The following is a 23994-nucleotide window of genomic DNA, read 5'->3' on the forward strand; positions in this document are numbered from 1 at the left end:
TCGTGCTTGACAAAAGATCAGCCACCTTGTGGATTAGAACCAGTTTAGGGCACTGGCTAAGTTACCGTCAATATCTGGGTAGACATCGCCCTCTGGTGGTCACAGTGAGTCAGGATTCGCTCAACTCTTTTTTTTTTTTTTTTTTTTTTTTCTTCATCCTAGCTGAATCTAATTTGGGGGTTGAATGCTCCTTTGTGTGAGGCCCTGGGTTCAGCACCCAGTAGCAAAGAGAAAAGTCCCTGATTCGGCCTTTAATTTCCGTCCTTTGTTCTCTCTCTAGATCCACTGCAGTGTTAAGCAGGACTAGCAATCACAGTTTTCTAGGAACTAGAAATGAAAAAAAAAAAAAATCTCAAACTGAGGTACATACAATCAATCCATGGTGCTTACTGGGTTCTTGTGGTTCAACAATGAAAAGGGTTGAGAGATTGGGGCCCCACTTAGGGTCCATGACTCCAGAAGTTTCCTTACCAGTGGAATGGAACCTCGGGTGGATAGCTACTTCTAACTCCCCTGAAGAGGCCTGAAGGAAGGTATATTTTCAAACAGCTCCTCCAGTAAGCAATCTCTGCTTAGGAGGAAGTCAGTCCTTAACACCAGATGATAACTTTGTCCCCAGCAAAGGTCGACTACAAAGAAGCCTTTTACCACAGAGTAGAGCAGCCCTTGAGGCAATGCATTCAGGGTATGTGGGCTTCTCCACTAAGCAAGTCGTTAATTTGGGAGATCTGTCAAGCACACTTTTTTTTTCCCTCCTGAAAGAAGGTTTGGAAAGTGCTCCTTACCGGTTCACGTGTGCCTCGTCCAGATTGTTGAAGCCAATGGTGGGACTTCGGAGTTGGTTCTGCACAGACACAAGGTCATTGCTGTCCAAGGCCTGGTTTAGCAAAGCAACAGCAGACAACATCTCCACAGCAATCAGGAGCTCCTCATGGGCCAAGTAGTTCTGTTTGCAAACACAGGACAAAGTGGGTTCCCAGAATCACGCACTGCACATACGTGCTTCGGGGACGGGCTGCCTATGACAAAGAGCATGCCCGCTGCTCGTCGCCGGCTTCCAGGAAATCCAGGTAAATGGCTCCTAGGTTCCTTTAGATGATTATTTTGGGGGTTGTGTTACATAGAACCTACAGTTACGATGTCACAAATATCTGTATCCCACGGCCGATCTCTACTTCGAGCAGTGCTGGCTGCCTCTCAGGCTCTATGGAACCCGGTAATTAAGTCACAGGTGAGACAAAACTGGCAGAGAGGTTCAGGTACGATCTCGGCAAAGTAAATGACTCTGTTTTGGGTCCAGGAAAGGGGAGTTTTATCTAAATGTTATAAACCTAGGAAAACAAATATAATCTTTAAGACAAGGAAGTAGATTCTACCCCTGAAAAGCGAATTTTGGTTTTATAAATTGGGTAAAAACTTTAAGATGTACTACAAGGTCTGGATATTTTATGTCATTTAAGGTAAATCTTTTTTTTGTTACACAAGAAAGACCCTCCATATTTGCATATTTATGAATCTATTTTATTTGGATTGTGTAAAAACCGGTTAGCCTTCAGAGCATCCTTTCGATATTTTCTTTTATTTGATCATTTTATATCATTTTAATCAATTTCAAAAAAAGGATAGTTATTTCATTTTATTGAAGAGATTGAAAAAGAATTAATTTAAAAAGTGGATATACAGTCGGGTGGTGGTGGTGCATGCCTTTAATCCCAGCACTCTGGAGGCAGGGAAAGGAAGATCTCTGTAAGTTTGAGGCTAGCCTGGTCTGCAAGAGCTAGTTCCAGGACAGGCCCTAAAGCTACACAGAGAAACCATATCTCAAAAATCAAAAAAAGTGTATATACACCTTTACATTTAGAATATTATGTATGCAAAATGCCATAATCATATTAACATGCATATTATAGCTTTCTGGATCACCACAGAAAACTTTAAAAACAAACTGACTTCAGAGTAATAAAGCACCGTTTTATTTTTTGTAGCAAACAGGAAACTGTGGCAAACACACAGTACTTTATCTTAATGACACACATTAACTATAAATTTTCCAGACGAAGAAGGCGTCAAACTGACTACAAGATCACAGCAGCGCGACGGAACCCCGTGTAAGCATTTCCTCTACCTCTTCCACTGAACTATTCACAAAGACCAAACAGCTCGTGACGGAAGGACAAGGACACAGAAGAAAGGGCTGGGCTGCTGCATGGGCGGCTCTGATCCCCGGCTGAGCGAGGCTGTGGTGTGAATGTCTGAGCTTCAAAGCTGGAGAAGTGAGAGGGGACCATGTGAGGAAACACTCTGTACTGCAAAGGCATTATTTCTGTGTAGACAATGTGTGTGAAGGGGGAGGTGTCTTGATAAGTAGGAATAAATAAACAGGTCCTACAACCCAGGGGCTGGAGAGATGGCTCAGCAGCTAAGAGTTCTTGCTCTTCTAGAGGACCAGAGTTCAGTTCCCAGAATCCACGCCTGGAAGCTTGTAACTGCCGGCTGCAGGCTATCCAACCCCTTAGGCTTCCATGAGGGTGTGTGCGTGTGTCTGCATGTGCACACGCACGTACATGCACACATGTACGTGCGTGCATGTGTACCTGCATGTGTACATGGCCATCAGAGAACAAACTGTGAGAGACAGTTCTCTCCTTCTACTGTGTGGGTCCCAGGATCAAACTCAGGCCTTCAGTGGCAACTACCTGTACCCACTGAGCTACCTCCTAGGGCCTTATTATTCTTCCTACCATCTTTTTTGCTGGTTGTACAGTATTCCTAGCACAGAAAAAAATACCACAGATTAATCTTTTATTAATAATAATTAACAGGCAGTTGGATTCTATTTGTTTTTCTCACTCTAATAGACTGAGAAACATCTCCGTGGCTAAGCTTCCTGATTTGAATTCTTCAGGCTCAGTTTCCAGAATGCAATGGTCAGAATCGTTAGCCTTTGAGACACATTGGTCTAGATGAAGGCTGCACAGTTTCATGTACTGGGTTCTCAAAAGGTTCCAGCTGCTCCATTTTTATACCTATATCCAGGCAAATCTTTCGAGTAACTACCAAGCTAATTACAGACCCAAACACACACAAACACACACACACACACATATGCACACACACGCATGCACACACATGCACGCACACACACTGGTTATCATTTATAAACATTTTTCCTTTTCTAAGTTCACCATTCACAGTTCTGTGAGCTGGCCATTCATGGTTCCGTGAGCTGGCCATTCAAGGTTCCGTGAGCTGGCCACTCATACATACTCTTGGCCTCCTTTCAATAGACGACTGGTTCTGATTTTTAAGATCCAATCATTATTCTTCTATCATTTCTTCAAACTTTAATTTTTAAAAAGCTTTATTTATTAAATTTGGGCCTGGTGGGACCACTCCTTTTCCTAGTACCTGGGGAGCAGAGACAGAAGGATTTCTGTCAGTTCAAGACCAGTTTGGTCTATATAGCTAATTCCAGGGACAGCCAGCGTGCTATGGTGAGATCCTAACTCAAAAAACAAAACAAAACAAAAAAACAAAGCAAAAAAACCAAAAGCTTAGAGATTTTACTTATTTCTCTTAGGTGTAATGGTTTTTGGCTTGCATGTTTGTTTGTGTACCACATGCATGCTTAGTGCCAGGGGAAGCCAGAAGAGGGAATCAGGTGCCCTAGAATGGAGTTACAGAAGACTGTGAGCCACTATGTAGATGATGGGAACTGGACCTGGGTCCTCTGGAAGAGCAGCGCATGCTCTCAACTGCTGAGCCATCTCTCCAGTCCAGAATTTTGGGTTTTAAAAATTACTTTTACATTTAACTTTTAATTTTAATTTTCCCAGAAGTGATGCTGGGAACTGAACATGGCTTCACGCAAGACAGGCAAACATCTAACCTTGAAGAAATTATTCTGAGAGATTCGTGTTCTGAATTCATACCCTTTGATCACCTGGTAAACACTGCACAGGATTCCATATTAAACAATCGTCCTCACACCTGCAACACCGGTGCTTCTCTGTATAATGTTCTCGGCCTACTCCTAGTGTTTTTCATTTCGCCCCTCTCTGCTGCTCACAGACTTCAAATAAACATTCTATTATATAATGTGGTGGCTTGGCAGAAAATGGCCCCCGAAGGGAGGGGCACTATTGGGAGGTGTGACCTTGTTGGAGTAGGTGTGATCTTATTGGAGGAAGTGTGTCACTGTGGAGGTGGCCTTTGAGGTCTCAATATGCTCAAGCCACGCTCAGTGAGTCAGTCCGCTTCGTGTTACCGTCTGATCAAGATAGAGCTAGTACCATGTCTGCCTGCATGCCACCATGTCCTGCCACGATGGTAAGGGACTACACCTCTGAAAATGTGAGCTACCCCAGCTAAATGTTTTTCCTTTATAAGAGTTGCCATGGTCATGGTGTCTCTTCACAGCAATAGAAACCCTAACTAAGACATATACGTTAAATGAAAATGACTATTAAATACTTTAGCATATTAAGGATTATAAATTTACAACAACCAAAGCCAGGCTGCTAATGTTTTCAGTTGCAGATTTCTAGAAATGCTGATTTAAAGCATATCTCAATAAAGTTAAAATTATTCAACATTCTCATTTTTTAAAAAAAAAATTTTTACTTATGTGTTTGTGTGGACCTGTGTGTGGGTGTGTAAGTAAATAGTAAGTGCAAGGGCCCGTCCCTTAGAGGCCAGCGGCATTGGGTCCCCCTGAAGCTAGAATTCCTGGCAATTATAAGCCGCCTGATGTGGGTGCTTAGAACAGACCTTGGGTCCCCACAATAGCAGAATGAGCTCTGAGCTATCTTTCCAGGTCAAACTTCTTATAAACACACACACACACACACACACACACACACACACACACACACACACACACACACAGAGAGAGAGAGAGAGAGAGAGAGAGAGAGAGAGAGAGAGAGAGAGAGAGAGAGCAACAGCTTGTTCTTCTGTGTATTGTGTACACAACTCCTGGACTTCCTAACTACGCTCTTAGTATTTTCCCCTGGACTGAAAGCAAGGGTTAAAGGGAAAATGAACTCTGGGACTGGCATCTGCAGGCCACTGAGGCTAGGGCTGCAGGCTATTCCTCCCTGGAGACTCTGCACCCCTCACCCTGCCTTCCCCTTATCTCAATGGCCGCCCTTCTCTCTGGGATGCCGTATGAACGCGCACACAGCCATGCCTCACCGAGGTGTTCTGCTTCTGGAGGTTGAAGAGTTCATTCTGGTACATAACAGCAGCAAAGGGATACATGGCTGGCAGCTGGGCTTCTGGTTTCTTCAGTGCAAGCAATGTGTTCTCAGGGTCTCCTTCCCGAAGGACAGCATTGATGTGGTCCACGGCGGCCAGCCCTGGGGAGCAGGGGTGCATACTAGGTGAGAATGTGTGCCTTCCTATGCCCAGCCCACCCTCCTTTCCAAGGTTCTAATGGACGCCATCACTTTCCACAGATGCTGAAACACCGCAGGTGGAGGTGGACAAAGCTTGTGACGTCAGCTCAGTGATTCTAGTCCCTCAAATGCCTGCAGCTAGCTCCCCAAAGAACGACAGCACCAATGGACCTTTAGTTCTGGGTCACTCCTGTTAGCCTGACGCCCTCACAAAAGCCTTTCTTCTGTGTGTATGATACACATGTTGTGTGCATGTGTGCCAGTGTGTGGGCACCTGTGGGACTCAGAGGACAACTTCAGATGCCAGGCCTCACTTTCCATCACGTTTGAGACAGCACCTCTTTTGTTGACAGCTGCCGTGCACGCCTGGTTAGCTGGCCCAAGAGCCTCAGTAGATTTGTTACCTCACCGTAGGACTGGTGGGGTTGCAGAGTATACTGCTTCATCCAGCTTTTATATATGGCCTCAGGGGATTTGAACTCATGTTTTTACACTTGCACGGCAAGTTCTTTACCCACTGGGCCATCTCTTTGGAACCCAAAAGCTTCTCTTTCAGGACTGGCTCTTTTCCCATCTCGTCCACGATGCCTTCAAACTACTTGTATCCTGAGGATTTCCCATCTTGTGAATCTCATTTGTAGGTAAAGTTGGAACATAGTGTTCTGTTATGTTTATTCTTAGCCGTTCCTTGTGGATTAGTACTGCCTTATTAAGGAAATCTTTAAGTTAAATGGAGACCAGGAGCAAGCCCTGTCCTGATGCTGTTTCTTCCCAATGGATCTTGGAAGCCCAAAGTAGAACGTGGTACCCTGCCATTGTACTATCTGAAACAACCCTAAATGCCTAATCTCTCCATCAGCTATAACATTCAGGCTACAAAGAGCTTTAGTGACTAAGGTAAGGGTGCTAGGAATGATAAGGTCAACAGAATTTTCAGAACACAACACAGTAGCCTAACTGCTGGTCCAACTAGGGGAATGAAAGATGAGCTGTCCCCATCAAGAGAAAACCAGAGAGAGCCTTCAAGATTTGCCTTCTGTGGAAGGCATCTGGGTACCAGGAAAAACAGACATGCACTCATCTTTCTGCCTAACGCAGTGGTCACACGACAGCTAAAATTATTCTAACCCCTTTTGAAGGACGAAAATATATCTCCCAAGGAGCTTCCCTGAACTTTCTATTGAGAAATGTCACTCAATAGCACGAAGCATGAATAAAGGAACCCTTCAGGTCACCACCCCCCAAAAAAGTACACTTAGCATAGACGATCCATAGAGCCCAAATGTTTCTATTTTATCCTTAGAACTCACATGATAAAGGAAAGGATTCCAAAAAGGAAGACAAGTGATTGTGATGTGTCCTGTTTGTCAGCATTCCAAAGCCTTCTGGCTGGATCTAGGGTTACCTATTTTTCTGCTCCCCTTCCCACGAAGCTGCTTCTTTTCTGCATTCTGCATTTAACAGAATACCTAGTCCGAACGTTGATAGAGTACACCTTAGAGGGCATGTGAGAAAGCCTAAGAAGATGACTGAGTCCAAACACAACTGAAGTCTTTGTGGAGAGACCACGGACATAACCACCAAAGCTGCTGCCCATGCCAGTAACTGGCTACTATGAATGCAAATGCCTTGGCATTAATACAATAACCCTCAAGGTTGGGATGAGCTTGTCAACATTCCTATTCTTTACTGGTAGATTTTTTTTCAGTTTTTAAATTGTTTTTATTGATCTATATATTTTTTTTTCTGCTCCCCTCTCTACCTCCCCCTCCATTTCTCTCAGGAGAGCTTGTCTTTTTCTACTTCCCATGTAGATTAGATCCATGTATGTCTTTTTTAGGGTTCTCTTTGTTGTCTAGGTTCTCTGGAATTGTGAACTGTAGTCTGGTTTTTCTTTTTCTTTGCTTTATGTCTAAAAGCTACTTACAAGTGAGTACATATTATATTTGTCTTTCTAGGTCTGGTTACCTCACTCAAAATGATGTTTTGTCAAAGGCTTTTTTAGCATCTAATGAGATGATCATGTGGTTTTTTTCAGTTTGTTTATATTATGGATTACATTGACAGATTTTCATATGTTGAACTATCCCTGCATCTCTGGGATGAAGCTGACTCAATCATGGTGGACAAGTTTTCTGATGAGTTCTTGGATTCGGTTTGCCAGTATTTTACTGAGTATTTTTGCATCGATGTTCATGAGTGAGATTGGTCTGTAATTCTCTTTCTTAGTAATGTCTTTCCATCTTTTGGGTATCAGGGTAATTGTAGCCTCATAAAAAGAGTTTGACAATGTTTCTTCTGTTTCTATTGTGTGGAACAATTTGAAAAGTATTGGTATTAGTTCGTCTTTGAAAATCTTGTATAATTCTGCACTGAAATCATCTGGTCCTGGGCTTTGTTTGGTTGGGAGACATTTCTATTTCTTTAGCAGTTATAGGCCTATTTAATTTGCTTATCTGGTCTTGATTTAATTTTGGTAAGAGATATTTATCTAGAAAGTTGTCCATTTCCTTTAAGTTTTCCAATTCTGTGGAGTACAGGTTTTCGAAATATGACCTGATGATTCTCTGGATTTCCTCCATGTCTGTTGTTAATGTGGATATTCTCTCTCTGCCTTTTAGTGAGTTTGAAAAAGGGTTTGTTTACTTTGTTGATTTTCTCGAAGAACCAGTTCTTTATCTCACTGATTGTTTGTATTGCTTTCTTTGTTTTTTTTTTTTTTTTTTGATTTTTGTTGATTTCAGCTCTCAATTTGATTTTTTCTGGCTTTCTAGTTTTCCTGGGTGAGTTTGCTTCTTTTTGTTCTAGCGTTTTCAGGTGTTAACTCACTTGTGTGGGATTTTTTTTTCAGCTTCTTTATGTAGGCATTTAGTGCTATGAACTTTTCTTTTAACACTGCTTTCATTGTGTCCCATAAATTTGGGTATGTTGTGTGATCATTTTCATTGAATTTTAGGAAGTCTTTAATTTCTTCCTCCACCAATTGGTGATTCATGTGAGCATTGTTTAATTTCCATGTATTTGTAGACTTTCTGGAATTAGTGTTGCTGTTGAATTTTCTAATTTTGAGCCATGGCGATCCTATAAGATACATGCAGTTACTCCATTTTCTTTGTATCTGTTGAGGTTTGTGTTGTTACCTAGTATGTGGTCAATTCTTGAGAAGGTTCCAAGAGGTGCTGAGAAGAAGGTATATTCATTTATATTCGGATGGAATGTTCTATAAATGTCTGTTAAGTCCATTTGAGTCATAACATCTATTAGTTCCCTTATTTCTCTGCTAATTTTCTGTCTGACAGACCTCTCCAGTGTGAGAGTGGGTTGTTGAAGTCTTCCACTATTAGTGTTTAGGGATAATGTGTGATTTAAGCTTTAGTAATGTTTCTTTTACACACGAGGGTGGCATTGTATTTGGGGCATAGATGTTCAGAATTGAGATTCCTCTTGATGAATTTTTCCTGTAACTAACAAGAAATGTCCTTCTTTGTCTCTTTTGACTGATTTTAGTTTGAAGTCTATTTGTTAGATATTAGGATAGCTACACCAACTTGATTCTTAGGTCCAATTGATTGAAAATTTTTTCCCCAACCCTCTGAGATAAAGTCTGTCTTTGAGGCTGAGGTATGTTTCTTAAATGCAGGAGGATGGGTGGATTCTGTTTTCATATCCGACCTGTTAGCCTGTGTCTATTTAGAGGAGAGTTGAACAATTTTTATTATATCATATTAAGGACCAGTGATGCTAATTCCTGTTATTTTATTTTTTATTGTTGGTGATGTTATTATTGTGTGTGTTTTTCCCTTCTTTGGTATTTGCTGAGAGATTATCTATTTTTTTTTTTTTATGAATGTAGCTAACTTCCTTGGGTTGGAGTTTTCCTTCTAGTACTTTGCATAGGGCTGGGTTATGGCTAGGTTTTGATAAATCTGGTTCTGTCATGAAATATCTTATCTTGTCCATCTGTGGTGATTAAATGTTTTCTGGGTATAGTAGTACGTGCTGGCATCCATGGTCTCTTAATGTCTGCATAACACTTGACCAGGATAGGACCTTCTGGCTTTCATTGTTTACATTGAGAAGTCAGGTGTAATTCTGATAGGTCTGCTTTTATATGTTACTTGGCCTTTTTCTTGTGCAGCTCTTAATATTCTTTCTTTATTCTGTATGTGTAGTGTTTTGACTATTACGTGGTGAAGGGACCTTTTTTTTTGGTTCAGTCTGTTTGGTGTTCTGTAAGTTTCTTGTATCTTCATATTCATATCTTTCTTTAAGTTGGGAAAGTTTTCTTCTATGATTTTGTTGAATATATTATCTGTGCTTTTGAGTTGGACTTCTCCTTCTTCTATCCCTATTATTCTGAGGTTTTGTATTTTCATGGTGTTCCATATTTCCTGGATATTTTGTGTTAAGCTTTTGTTAGATTTAATGTTTTCTTTGACTGATGAGCCTATTTCCTCTATAGTATCTTCAGCGCTTGAGATTCTCTCTTCCATCTCTTGTATTCTGTTGTTTATACTTGCACTTGTGGTTCCTGATTGTTTTTCCATATTTCCTGTTTTCAGAATTCCCTCGGCTTGTTTTTTATTTATTGTCTCTATTTTGGTTTTCACGCCTTGAATTGTTTGTTCCACCTGTTTGATTGCTTTTTCTTGGTTTTCCTTAAGGGATTTGTTGTTTACTTCAAATTTTTTGCTTGTCTTTTCCTCAATTTCTTTGAGAGAATTTTTCATCTTCTCTTTAAAGGACTCAAACATTCTCCTAAAGCTATTTTTTAGATAATTTTCTTTTGTATCATCTGTACTGGGGTGTTAAAGTCTTGCTGTTTTAGAGCTACTAGTTTTTGTTGGTGTTATATTGCTCATTGTGCCATTGACTGTGTCTACCCATCTTTTCCTCTAATTGATGTAGTTGGGGTCATGTCAATGAGGATCACTCTTCCACATGCCAGTGGATCCAAGGCTCAGATCGTTGTTCCTTGTGGTGGAGTTAGGGCCATGGTTCCAGACAAGCAAGAGGTTACTTAGAGTTCCTGGAGGCCATGCTGTGCTCCCAGAGGTTGCTCTGCAACCCCAGAGGTCAGTTTGGTCTGCTCCCACAGAGATAACTTGCTTGGATCTGTTCCTGTGGTGGTCCCTGGCTCGGGCCTGCTTTCATGCAGGTCGGAGGTCCCTGGCTTGGGCCTGCTCCCTTGGAGGTCTTTCCCTTGTACCTGCTCCGGTGGAAGCTGCTGGCTTGGGCTTGCTTCCATGGAGGTTGAGGTCCCTGGCTTGGGCCTGCTCCCTTGGAGGGCCTTCCCTTGTACCTGCTCAGGTGGAGGTTGCTGGCTTAGGCCTGCTCCAGCAGAAGTCGTTGGCTCAGGCCTGCTCTGGTAGAGGTCACTGACTTGGGCTTATTTCTATGGATAACCCTGGCCTGGGCCTACTGGCAGATTTTAAAGTATACCAACGACTCTCCATCACTATACTTTCATTTCTATTGGACTACAGATTTGGCAAGAGAAGAGATGAAAATTTCAGGAGAGCCAAGCCATCAAACATGGTAACACACTCATCAACTTCAGCTTGTGCCATGGTACAAACCACCTATTGCCTGGTACTTTAAAATGAAATGAAAGTATAGCCAGTTAAGCTAAACCTGCGGTCAGGAAGTTAGGTCATTGGGTATTCAAGCATTTATTTACAGAGAATTTTATTAAACACACAAAGGAAGAAAGCCGTCTTCAGTAGAAGCCTTTCAAAGGTTACAGGATCATTTCCTCTCGAAGCTTTAGGGGTTCAGATGCTGTCTCATTGGCGATACTAATTTCTTCCTGTAATTGTCAAGTTCAGTCAAGGATATTGGAAGTCTCAACCTTCACAAACAGCAGAAAGTGAATACTGAAACGAGGCTTTGTATATCATTACCCACATGTCCAAGGTTTCACGGCATAGCAGAGCATGAAGATGCACCCTGAAATCTAAGGAGTTGATGTAAACACATCAGCAGTGAGCTCTCATGTACTTCTGGCGCTCAGGTGTTAGCTGTCAGACACTGGCATCCTCGATCCCCACAGGACTAGTCTCTCCCACAGGTCTCAGCCAGACCTGCAGGTGTATATTTCTTTAAGTGTTCAAAGCAATTAGAAACGTTCCCAGCGCATCTAGGCAGTGCCATGGGGGCTAGCTTTAGGAATGCTCTGTTTGGTGTGGAAGCTCTAATTTTAAATTCAGCAGAAGTTCACGTGATCTATTAAATGGGTCCAGTGGTCTTTCGTGTATTAAGAGTTTGGGGGAAATATGGGCTATGTAGAGTAATGTAGAGAGAATAAATATCAAAGTGAATTCCTTACAGCCTAGTCTGATGTCCAAGTAAAAAATAACTTTTATTAGATGGAGGAAAAGTCTAATGATCAATGGATTCACATTTGTTCCTTTTTAATGACCTAAGTCTTCTGTATTTTACAGTCTGTTCTAGTTAGCTTTAACTATCAACTTGAAACAGCCTAGAGTCACCCGAGAAGGGACTCTCAACTGAGGGAATGCACAGGTCAGACTGGACTTTGAGCATGTCGATGGGGGACTGTCTTCATTGTTACCGATCTACAGGACCCAGCCCACTGTAGGCAGCACCCTTCCTTGGATCGGGAATCCTGTAAGAGAAAGCGAACTAAGCTTCCTGAGTACAAGTTTGCAGTTGGCTAGCAAGCAGAACGTCCCCACGGCTCTGCTTCTAGTTCCTGCTGGATTTGGGCTTTGACTCCCCTCAGTGAGCGGCTATGACCTGTGTGAGTCAAATAAATCCTTCCCTCCCCTAAGCTGCATTTGGTCAAAGTGCTTTACCACAGAACAGAAGGGAAACTAGAACACAGTCACTCAGCCGAACAGGGTGTGGAGAGGAACTAAACTACATGACCCCACACAGGCTCAGAAGCACAGAACCACACTTGCTATCATATAACTCCATTTCGCCTGCCAATAGTCTCATTTAGTTGGAGTAAAAGGTCATGGTTAAAAAAAAAATCTCGGAACTATAAACCAAAGCCTGTGAATGAGTAAAAGGCAGAGGTGTCCGTAATATAATACCCTTTCCAATTTCAGCCGAACACCATCACACAATCAAGAGCAAGGAACCATGATCATTAAGCTGTAATCTTTTGCTAAATAACAGTCAGTGTCAGTCCTACAAGGGACAGAGTCAAAATGACACACATCATAGCAGGATAGAACCAGTTTCCGGACACTTTAACATGCTGTGTGTGGCCCAGGGATGATATCAGGGAAGGGGACTGTCAGATGTTGCATCACAATGACAAACAGCATTGACAGATTCCCTATTACATATGGCAGCTTAGCGAGTTACGAGTGGAGAGTTCTGCAGCGATTCTGGCACAGAAAGCTCACACCTTATACAAATATTCATTTCCGACACGTCATCCTCACTTACTGTTGACCGCATTGATGTTGCTCTGGATTTCTGCCTGTGTCAGCAGCTCCTCATACGCGTCTCTCTCCTCCTCTGAAATACAGCTGTTCTGCAAAACAAAATTTTCACTGATCCCCGAGCTTCAGGTCGATGCTTCCAAAACAAGAAACTCAAACAAATGACAAAGAGAGCTCGCTCCTTTTCGTATGTAATTAACACGAGCATCTGTGGGATACCCGCTTGGTGCAGGGCTCTGGGGAGGCACACCCCGCAAGAACGACACAGATGACAGCAGCCTGTGAACAAGGCTACGTTTCTAACAGGAAAATATTAGAAGGGATCACTCAGTGTGGCAACTTTTACAGAGGCAAAACAGTGAAGTACTTGAAATTTCCTTTGAGTCCATCTAAAAAACTAAAAGCCACAAATAATGAATATGAACAGAGGAGATCACAGTCAAGCTCAATTGGGAAGAACAATCTAAACCAGGGTAGCAACTGAGGAAAGTCCAGAGGAGGAACAGAGTAATGATGAAGTCCAGGATGAGCAATGGGCCATAGGCAGCACTGTTCAGTTAAAAAAAGAAAAAGAAGGCACACAGCTTGGCCTGTTTGTTATGGCAGACAAAAGATGGTCTGCATTGTATGCGACCCCACAGACTAAGCTGAGCACTTATACTTAACTTAGTTTGTTTGTTTTGAGACAGGGTCTCACTGTGTAGATCTATCTGGCCTGACACTCAATTTGTTGACCAGGCTGTCACAGAGAGCAGCCTGTCTCTACCTTCTAAGTGTTGGACCCAAAGGTGTGCAGCGTCACACCTGGCCCTGTACTTCCTGTAAGTAGGAAAACGAGAACCAGGACAGGTTTTTGGTGAGGTGATAGCAGATCTGACTTAAACACTAATCCTGCCATCTCACATTCTGAGAGGGGTCTGGTGAGAGACCGACAGGAAACCAGGGAGACCCAGGAGGAAGGGTCTGCAGGAGTCCCGTGGAAACCCTGCAGGTCAGTGTGTGGGACTTGGAGGCAGAGAATGAATTCAAGTTGGCAGGAAAAGGCAGCAGAATCTAGTAAGGAGCAGGAGAGAGGGGACATAAAGAATTCTAGACAAGATGGCAGTCACCTCAGACCATGGAGGCAGAACATGGAACAAGCGTGACAAGGACAGGTGGGAATGACCCTTCCTCTGCTGTTGTCAGGGAGACGGTCTTAGCAGCAAAGAAGGCAAAATCTGCAGGAATAGAGAGAATGGAGTGGGAGGGGCATCTTAGAGGATAGCATGGGAGGGGCAGCTTAGAGGATGGTGTGGGAGGGGCAGCTTGAGAACGATTAGACAAGACTTAAACAAGTCAGTTGAGCAGAGCCTCTCAGGGTAGATGGACCGCTGAGATGGGAGCCGCTGAAAGCCACCATGGGAAAGATATTAAGCATCGGAGCTCAGAATTTAATGAGAGAAAAGTTGATGTTGAGTAGAAGTTTCAATGTAGATGAAGTTGTCCACAAAGACTATCCAAGAAGTAGGTGGGTTTAGAGTTAGGGCCAGGAAGAGGTTTTCTCATTAGGAGAAGAAGATGCTTTCAAATAGGATGGGCTTAGTATTGGGAAAATGAGGAGAAGCATGAGAAACGTCCTCTCTAAACATTTCCCTGTTGAATTATTAATGTCTGTGCAAAGATAACATAATTTTCATAGCTGGCATGGAGCCTGAAGATGATATTGAACTAGGATGTTCTGAAGCCACTGTTTCCATGCCTCTTGGGTAAAACAATAAGTTCATAACTTGACGTTCAATCCTAATTACGTGATGTAATTTAGGATCATCGAGCCAACCCTTCCATCCCAACCAAATCGAGAGACCACAGCAGTTGATCGACAAATCATTGAGGTCAATATTAACGCCTTTCAGGTCAGTCACTCATTGCCACGCCCAGTAGTACACGGGTCCTGAGACTCTGACTAAGTACCTTCAGCTTTGCATTTTCCTCTTTTTTCTTTTTCGATTCCCAGAGTTCTTTCTGGTACTCCTGTGAGAGGTTGTCGTCCACGAAAGTTAAAACTGCATTTGGGTTTCTTAGTGTTATAATGGTCTGATCGGCCACTCCTTTTTCAATAGCCTCATTAATGGCTATGACTGCAGCATGTACTAAAAAGTAAAGAGAAAGGAGACTTTTTTTAAAAAAAAATTAGCAAAAGACATCGACAACATTGATATAATAAACTCAGTCAGTTTTACTGTCTTATTTAGCTCCGAGTAAGTAAAAGAAACCTCAGGTGTTGGGAGATAGCTCGGTTGGTAAGTGCTTGTTTGATTCCCAGCATTTATTTAAGAAGCCAGGCATGGTGATATAATACGCGTGGAATCCCAATACTGGGGAGGTAGACACAGGTGGATATCTGGAGTTAACTAGTTGGCTACCCTAGCCAAATTTTCTAGCCTTAGGTCTCAGAGCAAGACCCTGCCTCTAAAAACAAGGTCGACAGCTCTTGAGGAATAAATTGCCTTACACATGCAATGCACTCATGCGTACATGCATATCTGCATACACATATACAGCACAATAAAAAAAAAAGACGTTGGACAAATCATGCAATCTCCGCAAGCTCACCCATCACTGGCCTTGATCACAGGGTCTGTGTGGTATTCCCTATCTATTTATTCAGACACTAAGATGAACCAGGAGCTATGCCATCCACTGGGGCGCAGAGTAAGCCCTTGCTTCCTGCTCAGGACAGCACAGCCTTAAACAAGTGGGTGGTTCTAAGAGATGTCTGATTTAGCTTGTAACATCAAAAGAGTTATAGCAGCAGCCACCCTAACCACTGAAATCCAAAGGCACAGCAAGCAGAACTACGCTTTGTGAACTAAAAAATATTTCTGAAATCTCTACATTCTCATCACACAGATGCAAGTTTAAAACCCCAAAGCAATGACTTGGCTGTATGCAAACACTTTCAAATAATTACAATACTAAGGACAAAAGTGTCAGGGTTCTCAGTGTTGACAGTGCTTTTGCAAATAAGGTGAGCATTCCTGAAACCTGCTGGACTGTCTACAAGAAATGTGTCCTTCACCAGTCTCATAAGGTGATGCAGGACAAGAAGGGCAAGGATTCAATGCCAAGGAAAGCGGCATTAGACAGGAAGCAGAGGGGCTGCATGGGCAGATGAAGCCTATTCTGCCCTCAAAGGTTCAATTTGCAAAGGAATTGGTGCTGAGGCTGGAGCCCTTTGAGCCCAACTGCAGATCTCAAAGGATGCTGCCTATGAAGAGATGTGACTGTCTTGAGCTGGGAGGTGATAAGAGGAGGAAGAGGTTAAATGGTCCGGTTCTACACTGATGTCGTTATGAAGACAATAAAATCATGAAGTTATTTATATTCACTTCATCTGGTTGCAGCTGGTCTTTCTGGGGTGAGTAAACTAGAATTATCATCATCATCATCAAAACCAAAGCAAAACCTTTTAGGGTTCTTAAAGTATCTCCTAAGCAAGTTGTTTGACACCATTAAGATCAGCAAATAAATATGGGCAAGTTGCAGGCCAATGACAAAAGCGTGGACACAAGGCCGACTTACGTGCAGCTTCGTCCACAGACAGTTCGTTGGCCAGAATGCCACCTATTTTGCTGAAGGCTGGCATCTGGATCCCGTACTTCTCCAGTTCTTTCCTCATATTACTGATTTCCTCCTCTGAAAGGACAACAGAAAAAAAAAAATTAAAGGAAGGCGCCAGAGGTGAACGCGGGAAAGAGATACTCTTCCACAGGGAGGTGGAGTCATTTCCAAACAATCTGCTTGAGTCTTTCACTCCACAGTACGGGGGAGGGGATCCAGGTAGGCACAAGCAAGACAGGTCGGTCTGGTGGCCTCTGGGGTCACCTGGGAGATGGGTGTCTGCCTCATCAAGGAAATTCTCCTGATTACCTTGGCTGTGGTGGGAAGATCCGCTCATGGTGAATGGACCATCCTGCCAGGGATTTGAAACTGCATAAACGGGGAAAGGGAACTGGGCAGCAGCATACAGCATGCATTCACAGATCTCTTCTCTGATGGTGCTCCTTCTGCCCTGACTTCACCACCATGGTAGACTGAACCTTATAACGTGAGCTATGACAAACCCCTTCCCTTGGGATACTCCTGTCGGGGTATCTTGTTGGGGTACTTTATCACAGACCAGGAAAGAAACCAAGATGGCAGGTTTCCCCTTGTTGGTATTGAGCCATGATTCTCAACCTGTTGGTCGCGATCCTTTTGGGGAGTTGAATGACCCTTTCACAAGGGTCACATACCAACTATTTACATTATGATTCATAACAGCAGCAACATTAAATTATAAAGTTGCAAGGAAAATAGTTTTAAGGTTGTGGGTCACCACAACATAAGGAACTGTGTTAAAGGGTTGCAGCGTTAGGAAGGCCGAGAGACACTGGGCTAGAGGAAAGAGGGAAGGGGTACTATCCACAGGAAGAAGAAGGCACCTGCATGTTTTCTTAGTCACTAGATTGCAGAGGAGATAAAGTCAAATCCGAGTACCTGTGAAGTCCACTTTTCCCAGCAAATCCTGGATCTGGGGTGCAATCCCCAGTTTAAACAGATACAAACTGAAAGACAAAATACAACCTTTATTATCGTAAGTCCTATGGTATATGTACAACTCAAGAATCCTTCCAATTGACAAGGGTCTAAGAGAGTTCACATAGCCTACAGTGCCTCACCAGGTACCATAGTCATCCCCAGGTGGGCAAGACCAGAACTCCAGGTGAAAGACCTGGATAAATCCAGATCCCCCTAATAGGAAAATAGAGCCAAAAATCTAGCAGGAAGAGAAGAATCAGAAATCTAGGATTAGCCAGTTCCAGGGTTCCAGGAACTAGCTGAAGATAAAGGTAGATTGTAATCTTGAGAGCAATCTTGAGAGACAGAGAGATTCCCCCTAGTAATTATCACCCCCTAGTAATTATCACTGGAATAGAAATTAGCTGATTAATGATCTTAAGAGGCAGGGAATTGCCCCTTTGTAACCATCACTGGAATTTTCGGAATTTTCTGTGACACCCTCCCTGCCCCCCTTTCGGATTACTGGGCTGTGTAGTTTCTTCCTATAAAAACTACTTCTCCCGGTCACTCGAGATTGAACTCTTCCCCTGCGTGGGTTATGAGTCTCAGCCCCAGTGCACTGGTCCCCGTCTTGTCGTCTTGTCATTAAACCTCGTGTGATTGCAGCAAGGACGGTCTCTCGTGAGTTACTGGGGGAGGTTTGCGTCTTCCCGAGGCTCGAGTGAGAGTCTCCCCAAATCGGGGGTCTTTCACAGGCAGTGGCCCAAATACTGAAGCTCTGTAGCTCTGGGGGTCTCTCCCTGGGGTCAACACTCCTCCACTGTTCATGTATAAGAATAAGAATATGGCTAACAGACTGGAGAGATGGCTCAGTGGATAAGAGCACTGGCTGCTCTTCCAGAGTTCCGTTCCCAGCACACACTTGGCAGCTTATAGCCTGCAACTCCCATCCCTAGGGGTGCAATGACCTCTTCTGGCTTCCAGAGGCACTGCATGCATATGGCCCACAGATCAATGGAGACAAAACACGCACATCCATAAAATTAAAATAAAGGTTAAAATTAAAAAAAAATAAAAAAGATAGCTAATGTAAAACAGGGAAAACCACAATTTCTATAGATATTTAACTGATAGTCATTTGCTTTTACTTGGAATTTTTTGATATTTATCTAAATATTTGTTTCCTATTTTTAAGCCATCAGACCAGGAAAACTATGATTGATATTACAAAGCCCAGTATGGTGTGTACATATTAGTAAGCAGAAGACAGAGGCTACACTGTGAGTGTTTAAAAATAAATCTCTTAGGCAATTAATGATGCCACCCACCAGCTACCCATAACCTGACAAAAGGCCTAGAGAGTTAGCATCTAAATCCTATCAAAGAGATGCGACTATATGATTCCTCTAGTCAATTCTAGCCGCAGCCAGTTCTGCTGCACACTCCTACCTCTCTAAACCCAGGGTTAATTCAGGGAACCATCAAAAAAAGCCCTGGTTTCACTTCTTATTCATTTAGTAGGTTTAAAAGGCATGAAACATTCATTAGACATAAAAAAATTAAATAATAATATACATGGGAAAATGCACTGAGAGTGGTCTTGATGACTTGAACATTTTAATATGAATACTTCCAATGCTCATGTTAGATGGATCTTAGCATTTATAAAATCCATTAAATTTCAAATAAATTCAAAATGAAGTTTTCTCAAAGGTAATAAGTTCTTAAATATATGATTAGTCATCATAAGCAGCTTATACTGAAATTGATTTATTTGATTGTAATTTCTATAAAAGTTATTTATATTAAGGTATAATAACAACTAAAAATGAAAGATTGATGGTTCAAATATTAGAAAAAAATCACAAATCACCACCCACCTAGCTGGGTACAGTCAGGTGCACCTACAGAACCAGATGAACAAGGGCTGGGAACAAGGGGTATAAAACGAGCTGAGACAACAGGATGGGACTCTACCATGGGAGAAGGAGAGAGGGAGAAAGAGAGGGAGAGAGATATGGGGAGGGATGGAAGGAAGGAAGGGAGGTAGGGAGGGAAGGAAGGAAATTATTACTTAGCTAAAAATTAAGTATTTATATAAAATTCCCTATGATTGATTTTGTTTTTACACACACACACACACACACACACACACACACACACACCCCTCTGTAGATATGTGTTAAATAAATCCTTCTAAATAAAATTCCAAAATTACATAGGTAAACATAGGACAAAAGCTTTCAACACACTTTGCTAAATTATGATCTTAAACAGACACTGTGGCTGGGTGTAGTGGCACATTTGTAATTCCAGCACCCAGAGACACAGGCAAGTAGACCACAAGATTGAGGCCATCGTGGCCTACATATGTGATGCTAGCTTGTGATACATGAGAGAGACCCTGACTCAAAAAATAAAAGAGGGAAAAGACTATATTCGTTTATCCTCTGTGCTAAAAGGGTTTTCTTTTTTTTTTTTAAATCATTCTATGGCTGAAAATGTGGCTTATATAGAGCATTTGCCTAGCGTGTGCAAAATCCCAGGTTTAATCCACAGCTCTGAAACAAACAAATCAACTCCTAGCCCCTCAAACAAATCCTTGTTGATTTCTGCAGAAGAATCTGAATGTGGTTTGACTTTCTAGCTGTGTTCTCTGGGAGCTGATCCGAGTCTACTGTCAAGCTGGTTACAAAGCATCTCTCTCTGCTTAGGACCCTGGTTTTCAACCTGTGGGTCACGACCCCCCTTTGGATCACATATTAGATATCCTGTGTATCAGATATTTACATCACAATTCATAACAAAAGCAAAATTACAGTTAGGAAGTCACACCAAAATAGTTTTATGGTTGGGGATTACCACAACATGGGGAACTGTATTAAAGGGTCACAGCATTAGGAAGGCTGAGAATTATTATTTCAGGAGAAAAACAACTTGTGAAGTTGTAACGACTTGAAGGACTCAGTCAACATCCAACAGGTACCAAATGTCCGAGTACCCCTGAGTTTAGTGAGCTGCAGAGGACTGGGGAGCAAGACCTGGGGCTGCTGTGACAGGTACTAGCTGGCTCTGGGCGGGCATGAGGTTTAAGCCCAGGAGCCTCAAGCTCACCAATGTGACTCACTCTCAATCACCCGACAGACCATGCAGAACAGCCCCTCACGGCTGCCGGGAGAGTTATTCTAGGTTCTATACATTGCCATACACGCTTCTGGGAGGAGCCAACGCCAGCCAGCACCTCTGGCTCCCAGGTCCCAGCTCCCTCATTCTCCCCAGAAATCGCATCTGATATAGGTTACAGCAACTGTATGAAGCTGACCACTCAGCTGAACCTGAGACCCGTCAGATAGGTACCACCCACTCTACTAGCAGTCTCTGCGAATGCATTTGCCTTATGCCCGTATCATTTCCGAATATTATCAATGAAGACTTTCCAGAGGCTGCAGTCAGTAGGCTCAAGGCCCTGCACTGCGACATTATCAAAAATAGGAGTGGGGGAGGGGAGGATGGAAGAGAAGGTGCTAAGGGGAAGGAGGAAATAGGAAGAAATAGAGAGAAAACATTCCCAAAGTGATAGCAATACCATGTTAAGTTTGCCTTCCTGTTTGTCAGCGGTAAGGATAAAAAGGCTTTTATACAAGTATTGCTCAATTAAGAGTTTTTCTAGGAAATATTTATTAATGATTTTTTTTCATTTTAAGGATTCTGAGGAGAGAATTATTGACATTTTTCATTTCGTTTTCCTTCAAAATTGAACCAAAGTACATGCAACAAATGGTAACTTTATTATATAGTAATTTTAATTTAGCACCAAATTCTGATATTCATCTTATCAGGAAGAGAACATTGAACTTTGAACAGTTCTTTCACTGTGAAGTGTCGTATACTCATAATTCAAAGGCTGGAAGATGAAACACGCCCCTTACCTTAAGGCCTACATCTTTTTTTTATTTTAAAAAAATGTATTTATTTATTATGCATACAATATTCTGTCTATGTGTATGTCTGCAGGCCAGAAGAGGGCACCAGACCTCATTACAGATAGTTATGAGCCACCATGTGGTTGCCAGGAATTGAACTCAGAACCTTTGGAAGAGCAGGCAATGCTCTTAACCACTGAGCCACTTCTCCAGCCCAGGTCTACATCTTTAGAGGTTATCAAGAGTCAAAAATTGTTTGCAATCAAAGTCTGTGCTAGCGAAGGTCACACCAAACAGGAGACCATGATGACATTTAGAAAGTTGTACTATTTTATGAAGCATTTTTTAATTCTTCACTACATGGGGAAAATATTGCAGGTTCTAAGAGGGAAGACCCTCTTAGAACCTGCAATAACTCTTAGAACTGCATGGGCTGCCCTGTGCTTAGAGGTGGAGCACTTGCCCACCAGGCAACATAAGAATGATATCTAACAGGGAACTCCTATCTCATGGGACCCATGAAAAGTCAGCCTCCCACTTCTGGAAACTTCAAAATTAGGCAGAATTAAAGAGATGTCTGCCACAGCTTCAAAGACAAGTCAGGACAATAAAGACGGGACAATAGCCAAATAATCATTTAAGAAATGGGAAAAATAATAAAAAAAATCATGGTTGTCACTTCAGTTTCATTCAGAGCATCAATTTCTGTCTCCATCTCCCTCTACAATTCAAGTTACACCTCCCAAAGAAAACTAGTGAGAGAAATGAGAAGATGTGACAGCAAAGCATAAGTAGGAGACTCCACAGACTATCATGCAATAGGACATTTTATATCTATCCCAAGTATACAGCACACTCTCTTTAAGGTATATTGCCACATTAATATACTCTTAGTTTAATGTATTTTAAAAGCTACATCTTCAAACCTGAGCTAATAAGTAGCCCTCACCCTTAATATAGGTTCACTTCTATTTCCCTACTTATACACTGCTAAGATGGTCTAGAATTTTAAGTCTATGCCTTTATTTTTACATTTTTGCCTTAATACTTTAGATAACACATTTCATTAATTTCTTTCCTAATTTCATCTATACCAAATTTTCCTTTCTTAATTTTTGTAACACGAGGGCCTGCTGCTTGTTGGGGTTTCTGTCCCGCCCGGTACCCCATAGCTGGCAAGCCCCAAAGAAAATCACATAGAGATCTTCATAAGTTATAAAACTGATTGGTCCATTAGCTCAGTCTTCTTATTAGCTCTTGTAGCTTATACTAACTCATTATTCTTATCTATGTTAGCCACACGGCTCGGTACCTTTCTCAGCTGGGCAGGTCACATGCTGCCTCTTCAGTGGTCTGGGCTGGACTGGCGGGAATGGGCTTCCTCCTTCCTAGAATTCTCCTGTTCTTATCACCCCACCTCTACTTCCTGTCTGGTTGACCCGCCTATACTTCCTGCCTGGCCAATCAGCGTTTCATTAAAATACACGATTGACAAAATACAGACAATTCTCCTGCACCAAATTTTCCTTTGGTTCTGCTATGTTAAGTACCCAATAAATAACTTCCAGAATTGCATAAACTGAGTGAGTCTTCAGCTGTTCAAATATACCCACGTGTTTTTATTGATGTTGGTACTCTGTCAGATCTAATGTTTTCTCCACAGGGTCATTTTTTCTTAAATATTTGGCATCATTTGATTTGGGGCTTTCTTAGGGGTTCTATTGCAACAATGAAACACCAAGACTAAAAATCAAGTTGGGGAGGAAAGGGTTTATTTGACTTATCCTTCAAAATTGCTGTTTGTCGCTGAAGGAAGGCAGGACAGGAATTCAAACAAGGCAGGATCTTGGAGGCAGGAGCTGATGCAGAGCTGATAAGGGTGCTGCTTATTGGCCTGCTCCCCATGGCTTTCTCAGCCTGCTTTCTTATAAAACCAGGACCAGCGGCCCAGAGATGGCACTACCCAGAATATGCACCTCCCCTACTAATCACTAAATGAGAAAATGCCTTACAGCTAGATCTCATGGAGGCATTTCTTCAACTGAGGCTTCTTCCTCTCTGAGGACTCTAGTTTGTGTCAAGTTGACACCCAACTTGTGCAGGGTTCATGTCAGTGTTTGGGCCTTGTGGTTCACCCACTGTGGACTAGGGCATCAGGGACTCTGTGGGGAGCAAGAACACCAACATAGGTAGGTGTTTCTATCTTCTCTCCCTGATATCTTCCTGTCTTTCTTGGTGGAAGTGGCTGTTTTGAGATAGATAGCATCTTCCGACATGACCCAGGTTGATCTTCAACTCACAGTCCTTCAGACTCAGTCTGCCATGGGCTTGGATTACAAGTGTGTGTCACCATGCTTTGCATCCCTGTCCCTCTCCTAGCCTTTAGCTTCCTTGGGTACTGAGTGCTCTCCGGCCATCAGGACCTGCTCCTCTGAAACAGAGCCAGGGGCTCAGCCTGTCCAAACTGATCCCTCCGCGCTTTGAACCTCTGCATCTTCCTATCTGGAATCAAGCCTGTGTGGGGCCCCAGCCCTGTCATGTATGGTCTGTTCCCATTTTGTTTCTCAATCTTGTCATACCTGTTTGCCTTTTGGGGGGAGCTGTTTGCATTTCTAGTCACTGGGTAACATTTCTTATTTCACTTTAAAAGTCCTTTTTTTTAAAAAAAAAATTATGGTTTTATAGAGGCTGTGTACAGGTAACCCCAGCTGC

At 42.5% G+C, this 23994-nt stretch overlaps 1 protein-coding gene across 1 annotated transcript in view; it reads right to left on the reverse strand.

The window, feature by feature from the left end:
- Iqgap2 (IQ motif containing GTPase activating protein 2) overlaps positions 1–23994 on the reverse strand; it is a 279192-nt gene that overhangs the window by 98839 nt on the left and 156359 nt on the right. Inside the window, exons 6-11 of the mRNA XM_048455961.3 lie at positions 17336–17403; positions 16379–16492; positions 14768–14946; positions 12822–12909; positions 5197–5360; positions 786–946 (exon numbers count right to left, since the gene is read on the reverse strand). Coding sequence (XP_048311918.3) covers positions 786–946; positions 5197–5360; positions 12822–12909; positions 14768–14946; positions 16379–16492; positions 17336–17403 — 774 coding nt within the window. The remainder of the gene's footprint in view (positions 1–785; positions 947–5196; positions 5361–12821; positions 12910–14767; positions 14947–16378; positions 16493–17335; positions 17404–23994) is intronic.

Source organism: Myodes glareolus, chromosome 15 (assembly GCF_982192425.1).
Source record: "Myodes glareolus chromosome 15, mMyoGla1.1, whole genome shotgun sequence".
Classification (NCBI taxonomy): Eukaryota; Metazoa; Chordata; class Mammalia; order Rodentia; family Cricetidae; genus Myodes; species Myodes glareolus.